Source organism: Eublepharis macularius, chromosome 7, assembly GCF_028583425.1.
Source record: "Eublepharis macularius isolate TG4126 chromosome 7, MPM_Emac_v1.0, whole genome shotgun sequence".
Taxonomy (NCBI): domain Eukaryota; kingdom Metazoa; phylum Chordata; class Lepidosauria; order Squamata; family Eublepharidae; genus Eublepharis; species Eublepharis macularius.
The window spans coordinates 134,338,655-134,364,438 of NC_072796.1; the positions used below are offsets into that span (position 1 = coordinate 134,338,655).

General features: G+C 43.2%; 1 protein-coding gene across 1 annotated transcript in view; it reads right to left on the reverse strand.

Moving 5' to 3' along the window:
• FAM135B (family with sequence similarity 135 member B) overlaps window positions 1-25,784 on the reverse strand; it is a 157,774-nt gene that overhangs the window by 77,408 nt on the left and 54,582 nt on the right. The window contains exon 3 of the mRNA XM_054985916.1: window positions 1,192-1,331. Coding sequence (XP_054841891.1) covers window positions 1,192-1,331 — 140 coding nt within the window. The remainder of the gene's footprint in view (window positions 1-1,191; window positions 1,332-25,784) is intronic.

Below are 25,784 nucleotides of genomic sequence, written 5' to 3' on the forward strand. Positions count from 1 at the left end.
ACAGAAGAAAACATTTCTCTGTGGGTCTGCACAGCTGTGGAGGTGGGCTGACAAGGAGACTGAGCAGCAACTGACAAACCCTAGTTGCTTGAGCTACACATAGATATCATTCTCTGGTGACAAGGTTTAACACTTCATTACAGGCTTCCACCTAAGACCGGAGAAACCAATCTGGTGGTAGTGCTGGCCAGAGTTGCCCAAGAGATCTGGGGCCAAACATCCTATCCCTTAAATGGAGGAGTAATGTGTGGAAATGGGCAGCTCAAGTTTTTCATGACAAGATGCTAAATGCCATCCCCTAGTAAATAACTTCCCACCCAGTAAGCCTCTATTAAAGGTGTTGGGAGAGGAGGACTTAGCACTGTCCCTTTCCTCAGGTTTCAGAGGGGGGCAAACCAAAGAGTTAGAAAGATAGAGAGGTCAGGGCAGTCTGGTTACTGTTTACTGCTCTGACTATCCTTTGATATGTAGATTGCTATTCTCAGGACTTACTCCTCGTGACATGCTCCTTCTCACTCTTCTCTTCCTGGCTTTGTTCCAGGCACCATCTCTCTCCTTCTCCTCTCTCCATCTTGGAAGCATGGATGCAGGATCTGACCTAGCATCCAGGCCCATCCCTAGACTAAATAGGTAGTTAGGGATCTGTCCCTCCTCCTTTCCAATCAGAGGATGGAGTTCCTACAATAAAGATCACTTATTTCCTTTCTAAACATAAGCACGTGTATGCTTTGTTATTTTCTCTCCTGCACACACACCAGCCAACAGGACCAGCTCACAACCACCTATAATCATGTTTCCACTACTAAACAATACTCTGCTAATGACCCAAATATGGAATCTTTTAATTAGGTTTTTCGAGACAACATATTATTTATTTATCAAAAAGGACAGGGCTTTTTTTCTCCAGGCAGTTGGCAACCCTAGCACTGGCTGAGTTTGTTACCAAGGTTAAGCTGCCCACCACACTGGTAGCTAACATATTCTGCCTATTACAAGGGTACCAAACCAACAGTGAAATCCTAAACTCAGCTACACTCTTTTAATCCCATAGCCCTAACTCTGTTTAGGATCAGACTGTAACATTCAGGAGACGTTCCACAAATGATGCAGACCAATCATCCATAAATCTAGTTTAATCCCCATTCTGATTTCATGTGCTTTCATTCCGTGGACAAAAAGGAAACAGCTCACCCTTTCGCCGTCCAAGAGAAGGTGGACTCTGAAGTTCATGGATTCGTTAATGACGATCTCTTCGTTCCTGTACAAGATCTGGAATACCCTACTGTAGACACTGTTCTCATGGATGCAGGCTGAAGAAAGGATTGGGTCACCTGCAAAATACGATAGTTGACAACGGCATGCCTGTTAGCAAGACCATGATCACACACCGCACAAACTTCATCTCCTTTATATTCCTACATCCAGGGTTAGGTAAAGGTAAAGGTAGTCCCCTGTGCAAGCACCGAGTCATTACTGACCCATGGGGGAATGTTGCATTACAACGTTTTCTTGGCAGACTTTTTATGGGGTGGTTTGCCATTGCCTTCCCCAGTCATCTACACTTTACCCCCAGGAAATTGGGTACTCATTTTACTGACCTTGGAAGGATGGAAGGCTGAGAGCAGGACCACAAGTGACGCCTGACACAGGTTGGACACTTGCCAGCTTCCCTCAAGTTTTGATGGGAAATGTAGGCAGCTTGGCGGAATGTTGGACAAGTGACAGTTGAAAAGTCCATTGGACAGCAGTCAGAGAGTCAAGCTGCAAGACCAGGATGCCTACATTTCCCATCAAAACTTGAGGGAAGCTGACTAGTGTACAACCTGTGTCAGGCGTCACTTGTGGTCCCGCTCTCAGCCTTCCATCCTTCCGAAGTCAGTAAAATGAGTACCCAATCAACCTTGAGCCAGCTACCTGAACCTGGCTTCCACCAGGATTGAACTCAGGTTGAGAGCAGAGCTTGGGCTGCAGTACTGCCGCTTACCACTCTGCGCCACAGGGCTCTTAACATCCAGGGTTAATTTGGGCTTTTTGTCCATCCATTGACACTTAGATATTCAGACTCTCAGTCATGGGAATAGAAAGCTGTTCCAGAGCTCATTCAGATAAAGCCACTTGCCATACAATCAAAACAATCACGGTTTCAAAATTACTGGTTTGGGTCTGTAAACATGACGACAACTGCTCAGTGTTCTTCATAGTCTCAGAGCTTATTAAGGTCAAGTTAGCACATTGGTATTTCTGAGCTGGAAATATTTTAGGTGTGTAACTGTTTTAGGCTGCAGTAGAACAGCAGGATTTGAGTCCAGGGGCACTTTAGAGGCCAACAAGATTTTCAAGGTATAAACTTTCGGGAATCGGAGCTCCCTTCCCTGACTCTCAAAACCTTACACACTGGAAATCTTGCTGGTTCTGTGGCGCTACTAGATTCAAATCCTGCTGACTTGTAAATGAATCCCTGTATCAAAAAGAGAAGCGACAAATCAGAGAATGCTGGCATGGTCATATGAATTTCATGTCATGGAATCTATATTACATAGTCACACCCCAAAGACCCGTGAATTTCTCAGATTTGGGTTGCATGAGAATATCTAATCTATCAGAAAGCAATTGGGTGAGATTCTTAAAACTTTGCCATATCTTTTGGATTTAAGATGGATAGGATAAGGGATAATGATGTATATCTCCTTCTGATCTCTGATATAAGGAATTGTCTTTTGCATTTTTATGATTTTTTGTATGTTGATCATTTTAAGATTGATTAAATTGATTTTTAATAAAAGTCTCAAAAGGCAACACTAAGTGATTATTAGCCACGATAAATGGATATGACTTTACACCTGGAATAAGCAAACTTCTGGTTCTTCTTTAATCAGAAGGCAGTTGTTAGCCTGTAAGGAAGTGGCTAGGAAAAAGACCAGCCTTTTTAATATAGCTCTCTGGTTTAGAGGTACAAGCATTACTTTGAAATAAATGAAGAGACTCTTGTTTCCATATGTCTGTTTTAAAAGGAACACTTCTCCCACCGGTGAGATAACATACTGCAGCACTTCCAGTGAGCCATGACTAGAGATATACAATAACACCCCTTGGCTTTCTCATGTTACCTTTGTCTTTTCATTTCCCCCATGTTAATTGCTGGCGTTCCTGAATTGTTTCTTTCCCTTCATTTTTTTTATGCCACAAATATATTATACTGTATTTTCATATCACCTGCATATCTCACACATCATTTTTTTTCCTATGGATGTCCTAGCTATTTATTATATTGTATTCATTTGCAGTATGCAATCCACCTTAGATCTCAGTGAGAATGGCAAACTATAAATAAACAATAATAAAATAATTTTTAAAAGTTGTCAGTTTTAATGGCAGTCACTTTATTTTTGTTAACCTGTCAGGGAAAAAGAAAAAAAAACTACTAAAGTTTCATCCCAGCCAGGGAAAACCTGCGTCAGGAAGTTAGATTCTTGAATTGAAACAAAATCAAAAAGAGTCCAGTAGCACCTTTAAGACTAACCAATTTTATTGTAGCATAAGCTTTTGAGAATCATGTTCTCTCAGTAAGATCCTTACTGTATGTAGAATGGGTAAATTAGTCAAAGATGTACAGGATCTTATTGAATAATCCTACCAAGTCTGAAGCATTAAATCCAGAGGAGTTAGCCGTGTTAGTTTGTAGCAGCAAAATAGAAAGAGTCCAGTAGCACCTTTAAGACAAACCAACTTTATTGTAGCATAAGCTTTCGAGAACCATAGTTCTCTTCGTCAGATGCATCTGACGAAGAGAACTGTAATTCTCGAAAGCTTATGCTATAGTAAAGTTGGTTAGTCTTAAAGGTGCTACTGGACTCTTTTCTATGAAGCATTAAACAGTCCTTTCTCAGTATGAAACACGTTTTCCCTGAAGGGCTGCCTTGGATCTTAGGACTATAGATAAATGATAAAATCCCAATGCAAATGAAAGGCAATAAAACACGCTCACCTACATACAGATTTTCCCCCTATGTGTCCTTGGAAAACAAGTTTTCCTATAGATGCTGAGTTTATAGCCCCAATATGGTGGTGTCATTGCTGACAAACCACATTTCAGTGCTTCTGTCCATAAAGTACTCTTTATACATACAGAAGTAGCTCGCTAGGGGGAAAGCTTACATGGCATATCCGAGCTTCGAACATATTTTATTTCAGGGAGCACTGAGACATTTTATTCTCCCACCTGTAGACTGAAATAGTATGGCTCAGGAACAGATGCTGCATCAGCTGGGCTTCCGATCATTGGTATGGTTAGAGATGGGACTTGACTACTAACCAAACCTTTCAAGAACATTCCACAGCAGACAGTGAAATGCTTCCAACTAGCTCTGCTTCTACAGACAAGCATTACAGTGGAAGTGTGGAGAGCAAAAAATAAAATGAAAATGAAAAACCCATTTACTTTGCTTTACTGCGACAGGAGAATAAAATGCGCCGGTCTGATAAGCTCCTAACAGGCAGGCAACGTTGTCCTATTTATTTTCATTTGAATCTCATCATTTGAGAGTCATTGGGCAAACTGCATTACCGATCAAATGTATGCCTCTTTCAATCTAGCGGGGACTACAAAGAAAAGCAATTTGAGGGTATTATTTGATTTTTAAAAATTATGAAAAAGAGTTGTAATGGATGTACTAGCTCTCAGCAGAGATGTAGAAGCTAATATGATTGTCTCTTTCAAACGCACTCTTGCCTGGACTTCTACCAGTGCATAATTGGTGCCAGAAAAGGCATTATTTACACTGGGCTTGTGTAAAATGGGACTCTCCGCATAAGCATCAAGGGTGCTTTTGCAGTACCAAGTTTGCAGTGAGTACCCAGGGTTGACAGATACCCGGTTTTGACCCAGATGGTCCGGAATTCGTGCTTACTGTCCAGGAAATAAATTGAAAAAGACTGGACATACCAATGTCTGGTATTTTCCAGTTAAGATTTCCATGGAACATGCAAGATCCAAAAGGACAGAGTCGGGAGGGGGGGTCAAGGTTAAAATAGAAAGGAAGTGAGACAATAAAGGTGCAAGAATAAAACATATCCTAGGGCTTGGCTGTGGTGGGTGGGCTGGTGGAAGGCAAACCGTAGCTTCGCGCATTTCTATTGTTCCCAACCTGAGAGAAGGAGAAGATGAAACTCCCTCTCTTCAAGTAACAGGGATGTTTTCTCCTCCTCTCTGAAAGAAACTGGTACAGTTTTATTGTCCATGTATCCCGAAGGACTGGTTTTCTGGCTCTTCTTTGTGTTACAAAGCAGGCACTTAATGTTTGCATATTTGTGGCTGCTTCCACACACACTGGATAATCCACTTTCAATACGCTTTACTGAACATTTATAACTGATCTTCCATGTGTGGAACAAAAAATCCACTTCTAAAGGATAACTAAAGTGCATCGAAAGTGCATTATTCAACGTGTGTGGAAACGGCCTATGTCAGGTTTTCCCCCCCTTTCCCCTTCTCACTGAGGGAGCTGCTTTGCCTGCCCCACCTTCACCCACCCCTCCTAGCTGGCTGCCTTTTCTGGTTCTCTCATCTGGGGGGGGGAAAGCCAGACAGTTTCTTTTTCCCTCTACCTCTCCGTGGGACGCAGCCATGGAAAAGAATGGGGAGGTCCAGTCCAAACAAGTGCTGGAGGTGGCCATGATGAAGAACTTAGATTAATAATAACAACAACATTCAGTTTATATACCGTCCTTCAGGACAACTTAACGCCCACTAAGAGTGGTTTACAAAATGTGTTATTATTATCCCAGAACAATCACCCTGTGAGGTCTCTGGAAGAGATGTGACTGACCCAAGGTTACCCAGCTGGCTTCAAGGAGGAGTGGAGAATCAAATCTGGCTCTCCAGATTAGAGTCCTGCCGCTCTTAAACTACTACACCAAACTGGCCCTTGTAGCAATTCCTGTTATGCCATATAAAACTCAGCCCAAACATTCCTGGCTGACAGAGTTGCCAGATTCCCCCAAGTCAAAACCAGGGAGGCAGGGGTGAGGGGGTGGGGGAGCTGACATGTACTTAGCTATGTGCACACATGAAATGCATGTGTGCGCCTGCATCCCCGACAATCAGACAATTCCCAGCACAGCCTGAAAGCAATGAGTCACGCCAGAGGCCGATTCTTTATAAACTGGTCCAAAACATAGCAAAAGCACTATGTTTGGGGCTGATTTTTACTGAATGGGCCCTGGTGCAACTTGTTGCTTCCAGGTCACAATGGAAATGACATAAACACTGGGAGATGCGGGTGCACATCCTTTGCACATATGCTTGTCATCCTGCCTCCTCCCCTTTCCCAATGCCTTTTCCACACAACAGGCAGGTGCGTGGGGGGGGGGGTAGAGGGGGGGTGAGGGACTCCATGCTATAGCAATGGGCTCTTCAGCCCAATTTTTGGCCTTTGGCTGTAACCACTAGATAATGCTGTCTTGTTAAGAAACTCCAGAAGGACATTAACATCTCCACAATAGGACCACAGGACAAGAGACATTACATACAACATTTCAAGTGTATACAACAACATCTGATTGGAGAAACTAAACCAGTTTTGATCAGGATTGCATGTATCTTTATTGATTTTTTTACTGGATATTTATTGAATTATTGAATGGTATATTTATTATGAATTATTTATTGGCACTTTAGCACTTTGAATTATGCACTGTACTTTATAAAAATTGCAAAAAAAGTTATAAAAATTTACAGAATTTGCATATAACTATTTCTGTAGACCTTTGAGGTTTTTCTTTCTATGGTGTAGCATTTACTCGGAGGGGCCCCCTGTTGTTGAAGTGATAGCAACAGGCTCGGTAACCCTGCTGGCTTGACTATATTGGCAACCCTGCTGGCTACACTCGTGCGTAACTTTATTATTTCTTTCTTGCCGCAGGACGAGATTTACAAAATGAAAAGGTTCACATGAAAACAAATGATAAACTACATCTTAAAAGTAGCGAAATATAATGAAGGAAAGAGAGAAAAAAGCCTCTCTCTCTCTCTACCTCTTTCTTTTATGGCAGAAATAATTCATCTGAAATTAATGAAGACATCCTGCAACTTTTTTCTCCTCCGTTACAACAAGGAGCACTAAAACAACCCTGGTATGCAAACAGATGCAGTCGCTTGACTCCAAGGAGCTCTCCCTTCATTAAAAGGCCTGCTTGAAAATTCAGGAACAAAATCTCTCTCCGATTAGCATACATGGCCAGCATTTTAACAATGACTTGGGGAGATGTGGATAACCTTAAGGAGGATTTATCTCCCCTCTCTCCTTCGGTTGTTATCACACAAAATATTACTGGAGAGATGATAGTTTCAGGTGAGAAGCCGTGTTGGCCTGCAGTAGGAGAGCAAGATTTAGGTCCAGTAGCACCTTAAAGACCAACTCGAATTCCAGAGTAGGAGCTTTCAAGAGTCGAAGCTCTCTTTGTCAGAGATGATATTATTGATGTCTTTTCCTCAAATATAACACGAGGGGTTTGAATGGCAGGTAGCTAGTAGAGTGTAATTGGTTGGACTACTCAACTGGAAAGACCAGGTTCAAAATTCCTAGTCTTCCATGAACTCATGGGGGACCTTGAAGCAGCCAGCTGAAAAGGTGTTCCCTTAACATCCTCTGGCATGCCTCTCCAAAGTACTGGATCCACAACTGAAAAGGTCCAAATTATGTTACCTTAGGATCTTATGTGTGGGGGCTGATAAGAAGAGTCTGGCAGGCGTAAATGATGCATAGGCTCATACAACCAACCAATCTAACCAACTAAATAACTGCAGAGGAGAGTTCTCTAGATCTCTTATTTGGTTCATAAGAAGGGATTTATCATCATCATCATCATCATCATCATCATCATCATCCAGCCCTCCCCGCAAGCGGGCTTAGGGTGAGTTACAACAGACGATAAAATATATAAGATAAAATCACAATAAATTAACACAGCTTTCTAATAAAACACCTGCTCAGGTGTTTTATTGCATACACAGCTACACTTGAGGATGGAACAAAACACTATGAATGCCACTGGGGATGCCCACCCCCATCCTCTGCCTCCCATCACCACTCACCTGGCCAGCAGGGAGGAAGGGAAGGTGGAAGAACAGGCCTCCTGGGCACGCTCCTGGGACAGCGTGATGACATCATTCCAGGAAGTGGCATCATTACACCACCCCGAGAGCACTTCCGCATGACTCCAAGGGCCAATTTGGGCCCCAAACGTTTGGATCTCAAACGATTGGGGCCCAGGTTGGTTCACTGTGAATACCATCACTGCATGATGATGTCACTTCCTGGAAGTGTTGTCATCACACAGGTCCGGGACCCCGCGCAAGCTTCATACACAAAGAGTGATGAGAAGCTGAGTGCTGGGTCCCCCCCCTCTCACCAAGAGGGTAAGGGGACCTGGCAACCCTACCAAACACACACACACACACAAAACCTTAATGACCTTGGGAAACAGAATGGATAACAAAGATTTGATGCTGATCAATTAAAGGGATCATTTTCATAACCCTTTGGGAGTTGTCGTACAAGAAGCAGAAAAAGTTACAGTGAGTACCTATCATATTTGAATAACCATGTGTAACTAACACCTAATGAAACATACCTACAAGCCTCAATCTTTCCAATTCTTCCTTAAAGCATGCACTTGTGCCAATCAGATGCAAAGCTTTAAAAGAGAAGTAATCATGTATCTGTTACATACCACTCCTGCATTCCATGCTCACACCCATGCCTCATGAGCTTTAACGTTTACCAAAAATGGTTTAAGGTACTTCCAGGCCATGTAGAAAGCAGAAAACTGCTACCCACTTGTCAGCCAAAGACATGGATTACTTTTGAAAGTTTGGAAATTGGACTTTTTCTCATCTTGGGCGCCAGATACACTTGTCAAAAGCAATCTGCTGGGCTAGCAATATGCACTGCCAGTATGGCATTAATATGGGGAAGAGGGGTGATTCAAGGTAAAAATTACAATATTGAAGCTCATTCAACAAAAAAATATGCCTGTGAATCACCAGTGCCATAAACATAATGGGAGATCGCTGCCGGGACCCTGGTAAGCAAGGATGTGTCCAACTGGCCCTCCATTCAGCAAGAAGGCCGCAGAGGTGAGAAGCTGCTTGCATCTTGTTTACTCGCTGGTGCCCAGTAACTTTATTGAGACCCCCTGTTCCTTCACCTATGCCCTGACTATGCTCCCTTGGCTTCTTCTCCTTGGGCATCTCCCCTTCTGGGAGCCTCGTATTGCTTCCCTCAGCCCTTCTATAGCAGGCCCTACCTCAGCTGTGCCTCCTAGTTTTTTCCAGGATTCTTCACCAGGACCCATGCCTGACCTGGCCCCCTGCAATAAAGAAAGGCCCCGCCCATGCAGTCAGAGGCCCATCCCATCCCTCTTCACCCAGGCTCCAGCGACAGTTTGGAACCTGTATAGCTGTCTATCCAGGCATGGCACCTCTTGGTCATTCTTCCTTGGGGATTTGCAGCAGGATCCAGAAATTGAACCTAATGAGCCATTAAAGGTAAAGGTAGTCCCCTGTGCAAGTGTCAAGTCATTACTGACCCATGGGGGGACGTCGCATCACAGCGTTTTCTTGGCAGACCTTTTGTTACGGGGTGGTTTGCCATTGCCTTCCCCAGTCATCTACACTTTCCCCACAAGAAACTGGGTACTCATTTTACTGACCTTGGAAGGATGGAATGCTGAGTCAATCTTGAGCTGGCTACCTGAACCCAGCTTCCACCAGGATCTAACCTGCTTACCACTCTGCACCACGGGGCTCCTCAATTAGCCATTAATCCTCAGTGAAGTCCTATGACCTTGCAGCATAAATACGCTATTCCTAAATGTCTCAAAAGGGGAAATTATCTTAATGCAAAATTCATTTTATCAAAAAAAAAATCTGCCTAAATAGATCTCTCAGTAAAGCATGTGAGAGCTTTGATAGTGAATAGACTCTTTAAGCCCTTCTCTGCTTTGCAGAAAAGTGAATCTATAACAACATTAAAGTATTATTACTTTGTTAAAAAATGGAAAATGTTAAGGATTAAACTAAGGCTGTTAACAACATTCTTTCAATACACATAATTACTTTAAATAATCACCTGGTGGAAGTATAATCTGACTACATTTGCATGATGCACTCCTTTGATATGAAGAAGGATAAGAAATACATTTTTAAAAGAAAAACACAGTATAAGAGTTTCAGGAAGTGCAGTTTTCAATGATGTCTTTAGTTCTTCAATGTCCCAAACATCCTGAAATTGTATCAAAGATATTTTAGGGGTTGAATTTTTGGGTTTCTATGATCGAATCTGGAAGTTGGAAACCCCAGCATTAATTTAATTAGGGATCTCCCAAAGCATTTCAGAGTAGAATACAGTAATTCTAGTTTAAAGATACTGGACAGAAAGAAAAATAGTTAGCTTGGTGGATCGATAAATCATAAATGAGTGTTCTAGGGAAGGCGTGAGGAACAATTCGTATAAAATGGGTGCGCTGAAGGACAGCTGAAGATGGCCTCAGCCATGAACTTTCTAAAGGTGAGGTTGATATTGATGGACTCATTATAGTTTTAGGATAAAGTGGAATTCTCTGTTTTAAAGGGGAACATACAACCCCTAACTATATGTTCCACAAAAGAACTTGATCCGTTGCTGTGAGAGGCAGGAATAATAGAATCAACACCCCAATTCCATTCATTTTGTTACCCCTGTCATTGTATCTGATACATTTGATTGGTTGGTTGGTTGGTTGGTTGGTTGGTTGGTTGGTTGGTTGGTTGGTTGGTTGGTTGGTTGGTTGGTTGGTTGGTTGGTTGGTTGGTTTATAGTCTGCTGGTTTTAACCTCTATCTACCTGGCGCTCCTGCTTTCCCATTGCTCCCATTTTTGGCAAGGAGTGCAATGATCTATATATCTGAATTGGTCAAAAGTCTTCTCAAAGGGAATTTTGAATTTTTACCCTAGGTGCTGATTGTCCCAAAAGTGAATCCCCATAAACATGGAATCCAGTGGTGCGGTTCCTTATTCATAGTCTGTGGCCAATTCAATACATTTGTACGCAAGACAAAGACCCACCAGCAGTTCCTTTGAAGTTTCAGTAAGCTTTCTGACAAAGCTACGTGCCTTGAACGTGTTGGTAGAGTCCAGGAAATAATCCAACCCATGCTTTGGGATTTGTTTTGAATTTACTGCAACAGGATTTTTGCAAGAGACAATAACTGACTGCAGACCATTAATGCAGCAGAGAGACCTTCAGAGCACAAGCTCTAACACATACTAACACACAGCAGAGAGAGAAAACAAAAAGAGGTAGAGTTGAACGGCATTTGCTATATGCTAGCGAATGCTCCACAGCTCCCTCTAGGGTACAAGTGGACTAAACTACATTTTCAGCAGTATTTACAGTAACTAAACTCTAAGCAGGTTGTCGCTTCTCCAACAGAGAGAATGATGCTTATTTAGCAAGGACGAGCATTCCAGAATTACCAATCTAAAAATATACGCAAAAATCACTAGTACAGGTCATTACCATGATTTTCTGAAACAGTTATACAAATCTGAGATTCTTAGACATTATGGAAAAAAAACCCAGGAAAAATCCATGTAGTTTTTTTGTGTTAGGGCGTCTACCGTCATCAGCAGCAAGTGTCTTGTTTTCCTTCGATTCTCTAGATTTCCCAGGGAGAAGGTTGCTCCCAGCCAGTACAAATCAAGCACAGGGTCATCATTGCTGCAAGTCTAGCTGTCTCCTTGTCCTTCCTTCTCTCCTTTGTGAGAACGGGGACCTTTTTCTTCTTGACAAGAAAGATGGCTGGGGGCACCTTGTTCCAGGCTCTATAGAATTGGACCCCTTGGTCCAGTTCTGTTGAAACTTAGGGGTGGTGGTTCTTTAGTGGACAGGAAACATTAGCTCCCCTGCAATTTTGGTGTCATTAGTTGAAAGCCACTCTACCCACCCTCCCCAAAAAAGTGTCCCATTAGGGAATAGAATCTTAGGGCCAAGCTACAAGTGACAAATGACACTTGAACGGCAAGTGGATTGAGTGGAGGGCAAGTGAACAGGGAAAAATACACTTGCCATTCAAGTGTCATTCATCACTTGTAGCTTGGCCCATAGAATCACAGAATCACAGGGTTGGAAGGGACCTCTAGGGTCATCTAGTCCAACCCACTGCACAATGCAGGCAATTTCCAAATCTCACAGGGCTGCTGTTCTGGCTCGCTCCTTCTCCTTTCCCTCCCTCTTTTGTGCAGGTGGAGTCCTTTTTTCCTCTATAAGTAGGATGATTGGAGGTATCTTGTTCAGTGACCCAGAGAACTGGTTCACTTTGTCTGAAACTTGGGGTGAGGAGTATTTAGTGGGCAGGCAGCATATGTTTCCATGCAATTTTAGTGTTCTTTGGTTGGAAAAAAAATCTCCCCTATGGGGAAAAATGAACCCCAAATAATTCTGGAATCCCAGCAAACCGAAACCTGAGTCACAAAATGGTACCAGGAGACCCAAATATGAATGCTGATCCTTACGCCCTATCAAAAGATAATATAGTCCCCTATCTGTTGGTGGACAGAGACCCAAGGACTACCTTGGATGTGGCCAAATATCTCTCCACCATATTTTCCTTAAAGAAATAAAGACTCCTTATCCGCTGCTCAAGATCATTGGATCAAAAGAGCTTGAAAGAAAGAAAGGTACGTATGCCCATTCCTGAAACCTGAATTTGAAAAATACTGTTAATTTCCCCCCTAATGTTTAGGGATTGTAAGTAGATCGAGCTAGCAACTGCATTTTCATTCCTTTTACAAGTGTTTTGTATTATTCCATGTGTCTATAGATTGTTCCCAAATACCTGAGCTTTCTAGAATATATGTTTAGTCAATAAAGCTTAAAAACCAGATCTCTTTAGGGAAGTGTACTGTTGTGATAAAACCTACCCACAGGCCATCTGCTCATTTGTTGTGACTTACAAGGTAAAGGTGCTGAAACAGCAAAGGGAAAGAGAATGGAAGAGGAGAAAATCAAACCTTGTTTCTCTCTCATGCATATTCTAGTAAGGGAATACATAAATCTCCCATTTAGGTCTTAAAGCCAATAGGTTGTTCGACCAGAAAAAGACAGCAATATAACTAAGAAGTTATTGCTGTTCAATATTCATTAAAAACAAATGTTTAATTTCAGCAGCTATATGTTTACACATATCTAATGTTATATTAAAATCCAGGTCTGCTAGCAGAGTCATTAAATCAAAGTTAGAAGAGCAAATAGGCTTCTTACTCAGATGAGGATCCAGAAATGTTCTTATCAGATCCGAATAAATTACACAGAAAAAGAAGAAATGCTCAATAGTTTCTACCGAAAACTTATTGCATGTACAAACTCTAGATCCAGTAAGAGAACAGAAGAGTTGACCAAGTGCAGCCTGAATTGATACTCGAACCATGCTAAGGGGACAGCTAGTCTAGAAAAGAAACCACCCCCATATAAGTCAAATCCATATGGAAGATCCCATGAAGGTAGCAGCTAGTAAAGTATCATCAGGTTAGAAAACCAGAGGAATTCAGTTTCCAGTAGTCCAACATCCTTAGCGAACTGAACTGAGACCCCAAGCAGTGAGATGAGTGACAAACTGGGGGTTGGATGGTCCCAAACAGAGGATATATTGGTTTGTTTTGTCTGAAGTCTCTACAAGGGTGTGCCAAAATTGCAATCTTAAGAGCACGTTCTTGGGAATAAACCTTATCGAATAAAATGGGATTGACTTAGCAATCAACTTGTTTAGGATTGCTCTCCAAATGAACCAGATAAATATTGTGACCACATTTTAAAATCCTGGGTTCTTTCAGTTCCTGGCCTTCAACTGTTCTACCTGAACTTAAAAAAAAAGAGAGAGTTGTGAATTACTCCCAAATTACGAGGATTCTCATGGATTGAAACTATCAGTTTTTCTATGAACATGCACTAGCCTCCTGATGGTTACTATTAGAGATGGGCACAAACTGGGGAAATGGTGGTTTGTGGTGGTTTGTGGTTTGTCGCATTTCGTGAACCATGAACCATCATGAACTTGCCCATTTCATGAACTGGTTCGTTTGGTTTATTTGGTACGTCACTTCCAGGGGCCATTCTACAGTCTGCAGAAATTCATCCCTCTGTTGCCTAGGGAATAGATTGATCGGCACCAAGCTGTCTGCAGTGACAAACCAAAAAACAAACCAAACGAACTGACCTAAAAATCATAGCACTTTGTCGCAGTTTGTCAGAAATGTTCTCTGACAAACCGTTGGTTCACGAACCATGAACTGGCCTGGTTCATGAACGCAATTTTATACGGAAGTACAAAGAAGGAATTAAGAGAAACAGAGTTCCCTTCCTACCAAGCTGGCAGACTCTGGGAATCAAATAAGTTATTAATCCCCATAACTGGTGTCAAAGAAGATAAAAATAACAGCCTCTAAGCCTGGTGTATACAATGTGACCCAAACAGAACACAGCCTACCCACAAGCCAGGCATTGAAGACCAACTTGCCATATGCTTCTACCATAATAAAATCTAGAAGGTTTACATATTACCTAGCAGGCCACCATATATGGTTGATGAGCTGAGCTGGTGGCTCACAAATTCTTCAGGTTTGTTCCAAGCACTGGTTTGTATCCTTTACCCTAACACTCCATTTAGCCAAATATGGTGCCCTCTTCCTACATAAGGAGACTTCCTACAACTTAAGTGCCTCTTTCCATCAGGGGGTGGGACACTTAAGTTGGAAGAAAGCTCTTTCTTGGACTAGAGGAAGCTTTTAAACTTGGCTAAGAGGCCTAGTCGGACAGAGGCCAGTGTGCTTAGTATTGATGTATAAGGCAACCTAGCATTTTTTTCCATAGCGACCCAACATTTTTTTCCTTTTCCTCCCCAAAGTAAAACTTCACATGCCACTCAGTGTGATCAATCCTTCATCTCAACCTTGCCTCTTGACATTTCCAATTAGCCTCCAGGCAAGAATGATAGCTAACTGTTTCTCTAACAGTATTCCATTATGTGAAGATGAAAAAAGTAAGATACCCCTATTAATTTCCTCATGTGGAAGCCAGTTATATAAATGTAGTCACTTATCTCTGTTATGTTTCATGAAAGAAAGTTCATTTTTCAAGGTTATTGAAATTGGATGTGGTCAAACAGAAATGGGAAAGCTAGTATTTCCAGGTCTCCCATTCCCCAACAGCCCATCACCATCATCATCATCATCATCATCATCATCATCATCATCATCATCATCATCATCATCATCATCATCATCATCATCTTGGGGGTGAGAGAAAAATAGGAGAGGGACAGTGGCATTGACATCATGCCAAAGCCATTCCATCACTCAGAAATGACATCATTGTATTTGCTCTAGCATGCACCCCTAACTCTATGGTTAAACCACAGAGTTCAGGGCAAATGCTAGAGCATTGCTGATAACACAAACACATCACTTCCAGGTTGCACCAGAAGTGATATCACCATGTCAGTGGTCATATCATAATGTGAGTCTCCCATACGTTGTCAGCCATGGGTTGACAACCCAAGAGAAAGGCCAGTCCTTGACTTTCTCCAACACAGCAAGGGTGGGTTGTCAGTATTGCATCTGTCTAAATAGAGACACTGATAGTTTATTTAAGTATTGTGGGGATCAGGTATAAGAACGAGAACATGTCTTACCTCCCTGATCATCTAGCTTGCTTACCCCACTGCTGACATCAGTGGCTATTCATGCAAAATGGTGTATTGTTTTAACAGGTTGTATGTGCAAGGCAGTTCATAGGCCCATTCCACATGCTCAGTTCACAAGATAAAATCTGGGCATCGGCCACGTGATTTCAGCCGACATAATAGATGGTTATGCATTAGAACCCTAGACCATCATATGAACAATCATAGGCAAGGCAGGTATACCAGGCAAGTGGGGAATAAGACCTTCACTGACTCTCACTCCTCACAATGCATAGGGGTGCATTCAGGGTCCATATTTTCCAATCAGGCTTTACAGATAGGGTGTTTGCTAATTTAAATGAGAGCTAGAGATACTTGTGTGTTTTTCAACGTCTGGCCCTTTAAATTAGTAGCAGGATTTTTTTTAAAAAATACCGTGGTTTTCTAATTGTGTTCCAAGGCTCCTTAATTAGAATTTCAATAAATGAAGAAAAAGTTCATGGAGTTCTTTCCCCATGCAATGCTCCACAAGAAAGCACTGGTGAATTGTGGGAAACTGTTGACCACATGGTTCCAAGGACCCAGCCACTATCTTGTAACACCTAGGAATATTCCAGATTTGTATGAAAGGCACAGAGGTTCTATGTCTGACAAGTCAACACAGAAAGGATTGCCACAAAGTAAAAAGTATGAAACCCATTGCTTTAATCAGGTTATTTGTTAATTTATTCACAGTGTTCATACTAGGGGTGTGCGCTTCGGGTTTCCGATTCGGGTAAATTATCCAAATCGGACCCGATCTGGAAAGATTCTGGATATCTGAATTGGGGCCAGCATGCTGGCCCCGATTCAGAAATACTGAATCAAAGCTTTCTGAAGCTTTCGGAAAGCTTTGGGGCTGAGTTTAAAGGGACCCACCGCTGCTTGCACCCCTAGTTCATACTCCAGCTTTTTGACATAGGGCATCGCCAAGGCTATGGATCATTAAGGCTTTATCTGTGAAGAAAATATTTATTTATTGTATTGATCTGCTTCATTTATACCCCATCTTTCCCCCCAGTGGGGACCCAGACTGGCTTACATTGTTCTTCTCCCCTCCGTTTTAGCCTCACAACAACCCCATGAGGTAGGTTAGGCTGAGAGTTTGAGACTGGCCGAAGGTCACCCAGCAAGAGTGGGGATTCAAACCTGAACCTCCTAGATCCTAGTCCAAGACTGTAACCACGATGCAACACTGACTCTCCACATTTGCCTAAAGGAGGATAACGTTGTAGCTGTACTGGTTAGAATCAGCTGCACTATTCTAGCAGCTTTCTACTAGTAGGCCTCCTGAGATTTGGAGAATAGGATGTTTCAAAATCCACCATCTGTTTTTCAGCTGTTTCAATCATTCTTGTTTGATCCAACACAGAAAGTTGCTGTTGGAGATTCCGACTCAGTTACCGGGGAGCTGACAAGATAGGTTCCTCAGGAATACATCCTTTCCCCCACATTGCTTAAAATTTATGTTTGTTCGCTTAATGAGATTGCCTGCGCCTTTGAAGTTCAGTGTCATCAATATGCTGATGACACCCGGCTCTATATTTCATCCAGAAGCATTTGTCTCTATCCTTGGTCGTCGCCTGGAGGCCGTGGATAAGTAGCAAAAGGAGAAAGGAACTGAAGCTGAAGCCAGACATGATGGAGGTGATATTAAGCAGAAAAGTAAGGAAATAGTTGTGTGCAGGGGTCATTTCGTAGAAAAAGAGCTGGAGGAACTAATTAACACAACTCATTAGCATAACTCATTAGCATATACCACACCCCTTGACATCACCAGCAGTGTGTCATTAGCATAGCTGATTTGCATATGCCACACTCCCTGACATCACCTATCCTGGCTGTTTTGGACCCAATCTTGGCCTTTCAGGGCCGAAATTTGGCCCAAAATGGCAAAAAGGGGCTGAAAATGGCCAAAAACAGGCCCAAAATGATCAGGATTGGGCCACTGCTGAGTGGGAGAGTGATCCACCACCCATCAGAGGCCCGATCCGGCCTGTTTCGGCACCAATCCAGGCTGAAACGGGCCCCAAATGGTCAAGGGTCAGGTGGGCGGGGCCACCTGACATGTGACCTCTTTGGGGAACTGCCGGAACTGTGTTCCTGTGCATTCCCCCTCGAAACGAGCCCTGGTTGTATGGTTGTGTTTGGTGGAGAAGCATCTTGCATAGTGTAACCTGACGGAATCAGATTGTGCATTCAAGAGTGGATGTTGCCTTTTATTTTCAGTGGGACATTCATAGAAACATAGAAATACAGAGCTTGAAGAGACTTGAAGGGTCATCTAGTCCAATCCCCTGCTTTACAACAACATAGGGTTGTTGTGAAAATAAAGTAGGGGGGAGTACACCATGGCTGATTCCAGACAGCCCTCCCCATTCCGAAACGTTGTGCATCATCGCGTGGAAAACGCGAAATATTGCGCAAAACTCACGCGAGAAAACGCGATATTTCGCATTTTCTGCGCGACGACGCACAATGACGCGCGACGTTTCGGAATGGGGAGGGCCGTCTGGAATTGGCCCATGTGTGCCACCTTGAGAAGAATGGGTAGGATAAAGAGTTTCATGTTAACAGAATTTTATGCTTTTCTTGTGATATATATGTGATGTTATCTGCTCTGAGCCCGCTTATGGGGAGAGCAGACTATACATTTAATAATAAAAATATATAAAATAAATAAAAGATTTAGAGCTGCAAGGGTACCAATGCTCATCTAGTCCAACCCTCTGCCCAGCGCAGGAAATTCACAGCTATTCTCTCCTCCCCTCCTTCAGTGACCTCTGCTTTATGCTCAGAGGAAGGCAAAAAATCTCCAGGATCCCTGGCCAATCTGGCCTGGAGGAAAAATCCTTCTTGACTGCCAAGTGGTGATCAGCATTACCCTGGGCAAGGAAGAAAGGGCCACAAGAGCCAGGCTCATCCCTTCATGCACTCCCTCTCCTGATCTCTGTACATTCATATTAAGAAAGAGAATCATTCCTAAACTTCCAGCGCTAGCTCTGCAGTGTGGACAGCTGAAGTGGATGCCTCAGCAGGTGGATTATGGTGGGAGAGGCAACCTCTATCCCACCCACCTTTCAGCAACCTCATTACCTCTCCGCTCATCTCTTCTGCCAACACCTCCAGCAGTTTAGTGTAGTGGTTAAGAGCGCGGGACTCTAATCTGGAGAGCTGGGTTTGATTCCTCACTCCTCCACTTGAAGCCAGCTGGGTGACTTTGAGCTAGGCATGGCTCTCTGGAGCTCTCTCAGCCCCACCCACCTCACAGGGTGTTTTGTTGTGGGGATAATGATAACATACTTTGTAAACCGCTCTAACTGGGGATGAAGTTGTCCTGAAGGGTGGCATATAAATCGAATGTTATTATAATATTATTATTATACCTCTATCCCCACCTATGAGGTTATGACTTCTCACTCCTCCAGACCTCTTTCAAAACAGTATGACAAGCTGCACATTCAACACAGTCAAAGTTACCAAATCCAGTTTGGGCAGTTCTTGGAGATTTGGGGGCAATATCTGGTGAGGGTGCTCAGCGGTATAGTGAAAGTGTACCTTCTGAACGAGCCTTTTCCTTCTGGAGATCTGATCTCTGAAGTCTGGAGATAGGTTGTAATTCCAGGAGAACTTCATATGCCACCTGGAGATTGGTATTTAGGGTTCCCATTAGGGGCGTGCACCCAAAAAAGTTTCCAGTTTCCCTGCAGCTGCTACCGCTCTACACAAAGCTTTCTGAAGCATTGCCAACTGCTTTGGAAAGCTTTGCTTTGGTATTTCTGAATCAGCCCAGTGATGTTGAGGCCAATTCGAGAATACCAAATCTACCCGAATCGGTTCCAATTCGGTTTAAAAGCCCAAATCAGAAACCTGAAGCACAACCCCCTAGTTGCCAAACACAGCCTGGGAACTGGAGGGGAGGATTATCGGGTAGGGGAGGTTTGCTGGCAATGTAATGACGTTGCCAGAGATGCACTGATGTCACTCCCCAGGTACCCAAAAGTGACATCAATGTGTTGCTGGGGGATGCCATGGGCATTCTAGCATTTGGAAAAACTGTGGTTTAATGGCAACATGCTCATGTCACTTCCGAGCGCACAGGAGTAACATCGGTTCATCGGATCACATTTTCTCCCCACCAGCCAGCTGAGGGGCAGGAAGCCCCTGCTGGCAGCAGGGGATCCTCCATCTACAATGGGAGGACAGCAACCTTGCTGGTAACCCTGTCAACAATCTCACTCAAAATCCCTTCTTTTCACAACAATCCAGTTACCCTGCTAACAGAAAAACAAAAATGGAGGTAGGACGCTTAATGGAGGAAGGATCTTTTGAACTTCCATGTTGCTTTCCTTTGAAAGAAGAATTGGGAAGTGAGGTCAAGGAGAACTGGCTCTTTTGCAACCTGCATGGAAGTGAGGAAAGGATGGTAGATGCGGGGAAGGTGAAGGAAGTGAAGCAGAGCTAGCTGCAACTAGCAGAAGTGATTTACCATTGCCTTCCTCTGCAGAGCAACCCAATTCTTCCCTGGAGGTCTCATCCAAACACTGACTAGGGCTGACCTTGCTTAACCTCAGAGATCTGATGAGATTGAGCTACACCAGGCCACTCCATCACCCAGAAAGCCATTACGTTGCTAAAAATAGAGCTTGTCGGATTACTACAGTGTCCTTCATATCTGCCCTGACCTGGATAGCCCAGATGAGTCTGGCCTTGTCAAATCTCAGAAGCTAAGCAGGGTCGGCCTTGGTTAGTCATTGGATGGGAGACCTCCAACAAAGACCAGGGTTGCAGTGGCAGGCAAAGGCAAACTATCTCTGTTAGTCTTTTGCCACGAAAACCCCACCAGGGGTCGCCATAAGTCAGCTGTGACTTGAGGGCACACCCCACCACCTTAATATGTACATTTGCACCATTTAAAAACATTAACCTGTACCTTCTTTTCTATTATTATTGTGTACACTCCATAATAAATAATCATTTTGATTTGATTTGATTTGATATAGCTTGACACTTGTAGCATCTTCAGGATATCTGGGGCTTTGTTTGGGTTTTTTGCTCCCTCTTCTTTTTTTCGTTACACTCCTTGCTATTATTGAGGTAGGTTTGGCCCTCCAAAACAAAATCTGGCAGTAATTCATTATATATATGTGTGTATATATATATATATATATATATATATATATATATATACACATACATACATACATACATCTCTCTCTCTCTCTCTCTCTCTCTCTCTCTCCCCCCTCTCTCTTGCACTTCAAAAGACAGTATATCCACTTCCAGGGCTTTTTTTTCCAGGGGAAACACAGTGGAACGAGTTCCAGCACCTCTTGAAAATACTCGACAATACCGCTTGAAAATAATATTATTTCAAAGAAACCCGTGTATTTCTTCCTCTTTTCCCTCCTGAGAGTTCCGCTACCTCTTTTCCCAGAAAAAAGCCCTGTCCACTTCCATTTGATGAAGGCAGAAAGTGCTTTCCCAAGCGCTATTGAAACTAATGACAGCAATTTGATAACAATTCCCCGTCTTGATTCCTCCCTGCTCCGCTGAGCAACAAGTGCATAACTTGTTGGGACAGCATTAAAGGGCTCATCGAGCACATCTTTTGTAGAATTGAAGGGAGGGAGAGAGCCGTGCTCCTTCACTGAATCGTATTTAAATCGGCAGCCCTGAAGATTTTGTCCAGAGGTAAACCTGCATTAAAATGAGATAGGCTTTTACATACACAGAATCCAGACAGAGTAAACGGTGCATTAAACGACACCCTTAATCTCACTGATTTGGAAGGACATTCTGTGAAAATCAACAGGACATTCTTCCAAGTAAGCGGGCAGGATTCAAGAACTTCCCCATCTGCTCTGGGGATGCTCACAGCCCCCTTCCCTTTGAAGCTCTTTAGGCCCTCTGATGGGCCCCTCTGAATAGAAAGAATACCTACAGAAGCCCTATGCTCATGTTACACTGCACATATGTACAATTTTCATGTACAGGCATATACCTCTTTTCAAGAAAGAGCCAACACACGTTCACTTTACAAATGAAACCAGGGAGCAGTACTTGGATAAAGGTGCAGTTTCAATTACAATTACACATCCAGCTGTACATATGTTGTAGGTAATGTGAGAATTATTTAGCGTGTGTATAAAGAACAATTAGATTGTGCGAGCAGTTGACCCAGACCTCCACCATGTTTAATACAGCCTGTGATATAAAAATCACAGGGCCCTTGAATTAATGCAGCTTGATCTGCATTAGGGAAAATCCAGCCAGCTGAGCAAAGTGCTGCCAAGTCCCACCCGTGGAGATTGATTCATGAATGAAACATTCATGGAGCCGAAGACTGAGCGTGACTGGCTTACTGCCCCTTCAAGCTGCGGATGTGCAGCCGTGACAAGAAAGGTTCTCGCTGAGTCACCTCACTTAGCACATTCCAATATCCCCTCTTTCTGTGATTGAATCCTATCATAAGATCGAGAACCATCAATCTGCCCTGAATGGCAGTTTGGTATAGTGGTTAAGAGCGCAGGACTCTAATCTGGAGAGCCAAGTTTGATTCCCCACTCTTCCACTTGAAGCCAGCTGGGTGACCTTGGGTCAGTCACAGCTCTCTGGAGCTCTCTCAGCCCCACCCACCTCATAGGGTGTTTTGTTGTGGGGATAATAATGACATACTTTGTAAACCGCTCTGAGTGGGTGTTAAGTTGTCCTGAAGGGTGGTATATAAATTGAATGTTGTTGTTGTTGTTATTATTAATGGTGGAGTATCCTATTTTTACCCCTCTTGCATAGCCTACTCCTTGCTGCTAATTCCCCCCCTTTTACTCACAAGGAGTCCCATTCCTGTAACAATTGCATATGATGCTGTAACTTGGGAACAAGGCTTGAATTAACCAGCTTTGCAGCAAATGGCACTCCAATGGAAAAGTGCAATTTAGAAAGCTCGAGTTATGCAGGAGCCCAGCAGCACCTTAAAGACAAAAATTTATTTCAGCTTGAAGCCTTCATGAATCAGGGCTCACTGCCTCTGATGCATAGAACTGTACATTTATTAGACTCTGGGGAATGCATAGAAGAAGTGCTTGGATATGTGTTTTGGGCTCCTAGTAAGGGTTCGGCTTTCTATTCCCCCCTGCCTCTCAGCTTAATTAGTACTTTGTTCTGTAAACATTTGCACACGATTATACTTCTCTCTAAGTTCTGCCTGCTTGTTTCTTCCAATCAAGATTGTATTAAAAGCACAGAAGTAGGTCTGATCAGTAGATTCCTGGTCAGTTGGCATTGTCCTATGTCATAGCCCGTTTCTTTAGCTCTGGAACCCATCTTAGAAACACAATCACTCCCTTTGGGTGTAAGGATTTCCTAGACATGTCAGAGACATTGAAATTTGCAGCAGATATTGAATATGGAACCTTGGGAGGTACGGTATCATTGCTGATAACTCTTCTGACAACTGTGCTGTGGCATAGTGGTTAAGTGGTTTGGCTGCGAATCAGCACTCTCCTGGTTCAAATCCCACGACTGCCATGAGCTTAGCAGGTGGCCTTGAGTAAGCCCCTCCTCTCAGCCCCAGCTCCCGAACTGTATTGTGGGGATAATAATAACACTAACTTGTTCACTGCTCTGGGTGAGGCACTAATCTGTCTAGAAGAGCACTTATGATGATGATGATGATGATGATGATGATGATGATGATTTCAAGAAGGGACCAGAGGAAAAAAAGCCAGGCCAGTAGATGGATCCATCTAATTAGCTTCCCTGCTGATCTCCTGTCAGTGTGGGGGAGCATATGGTCCATCTGCCTCCCCATGCTTGAGGAGTTAGAGGTTCACCAACCCACACCTCCATCTTTTCTTCCCTTGTGTATGGTGGGCAGGGAAAGGGGGAAGGGTGACCCATCTGGAATGTGGATATCCATGTTTGCACTGAGATACTATTCTATTGGTTTTACCTATTGTACCTTATTTATGATTGTAACCCGCCCTGAGCCTGCTCGTGGGGAGGGCGGGCTAAAAATCCTGCAAGTAAGTAAGTAAGTAAGTAAGTAAGTAAGTAAGTAAGTAAATACCATCGCAACACTGGACAAAGCATAAAATGTGTCAAAAGAGCTTATTAGATGTAAAGGCCAATTGCGCCTTCTTGGAAAGATAAAGTTTATGTTTTGGGAGGGCGAAAGTGAGGGGGAGATGCCAGGGACAGATAACTCTGCATAGATGTGCATTAATGTATTTTCAGAGTATCCCATAAAATGTTTAAAACTACCTGTCTGACATTTCTGAGTGTTTGTCTGAGATGCCCAGAAAAAAATGTGAGCAGGTTTGAGCTGAGCATGGGGATACCAACCCATCTCTAGGAAACATTTCTTTGCATAGATGGGGGTGGGGGTGAAGAAGACACCAAATGTAGATGTTCAATTTCACTTTTGAAATGTGACGGGCTCTCGAATATTGCAATTTTGGATTTCTGTTTTTAAAATTTTCAAGTTTTTTGAAACTGGGGGCAAGCCTGGCTGAAGCTTCTTGAGACACACCATTTAACCTCCACAATCAGTAACACACGAACCTTATTTCATTTCTTAGGAGAAGTGAGTTATAATTCACAGAAAATTGACTCTGAAATAATTCTCTGTATGATAAATGTTCTGTCCATCCCCCAAATAAGCCATACAAGTCTTGAATATTCATCCAGAAGGCGGTTTTCCCAAAAGTTTTGGGAATCAGTTGTGAGTCCTATGCCCTTCCAAGAAGACTCCTATTGAACTATAATGCCTTTAGTCGCCCTTGTTTTGATATAGCCTTGTAAAGCAATTAGAATCCTCGTTATCTTGCCCCGGTCCTATGCAAATCAGCAGCAAATCCCATCCCATGCCACATTTGTTTTCGGGGTTGACAGTCTTTTGCATGGATAAAGAACAAATATTCAGCCATACAACAAACAGAGTGCTAGCCTGGCAGGGAAGTCGGGTTGAGTCTCCTTTTCTCAAGCTACACTTTGAAGCATTTTAGCTAGTTTAAGGTTGTCTGTTTTTTCCCTTTTTTCGTTTTTAAAAAGAAGATACAATGTGGAATGTGAAGGAATGCTTATTTTCGTTCACAAGAAAACAAGAGATATGGAGGTCAAATTCTGGTTCTAGTGGCTGGGCACTAGACATGGGCATGAACGGGGGGGGAGGAAATGAACACCCTGTTCGTCGTTCATTGCCATCCATGAACAACAAACAACGAACATGGACGAACATGATCTGTTCCTGAACATGTTCATTGTTTGTGGGGGCCAGAACCCTCCAACCCCCCACTTAGCCCCCCTCCCCTCAAATGCACTTACCTGGCCCTTTAAAGATCCCTTTAAACTATCAGCTAGCAGGCGGAAGGGGGGGATTCCTGGCAAAGGGCCCTGTCCTGGCAAAAACAGCAGTGTCTGCTGGCAGCTAGTTTGAGGGTTTACCAACTGACCTTCCCAATGTCCAATACCCACCAAATTTGCAGGGGACATAGTCCTCACTGTCCTCTGAAGATCCCCCAAGTTTCAGAGAGATTGCACCCTGGGAAAGGCATGATCCATGGGTCTCCCCTTTTCATGTCATTTTCTGTTTACAGTGGCAAAAACTGGACTGTCTGCTGCCTAGAAGCTACTTTGAGGGGTAACATACAAGCCAGAAGGAAAGCCAGAAGGAGTTCAGACAGAGTTCAAACAGTCCATGCCTCTGTTGCCAGGGGAATTGATTGCAGGTGCCAGACTATCTCGCTTGACGAATGGAGGATGAACACAACGAACGAGGCTTGCAACGACTACCTGTTCATTTAGAATGGGGCCTCACAAACAGCTTGTTCACGAACAGCTGACCGGGGTGTTTGTGGCTTTTTTTGCTTTGTATTGCTGTTCATGCCCTTCTCTAGTGTTGACTAGCCTCTGGGAGACTCAGTTTCAAATTCCCACTCTGCTATGGGAAATTGCTAGGTGACTTTGGGCCAGTCACACTCTCTCAGCCTAACCTACCTCACAGGGTCACTTTTGTGAGGATAAAA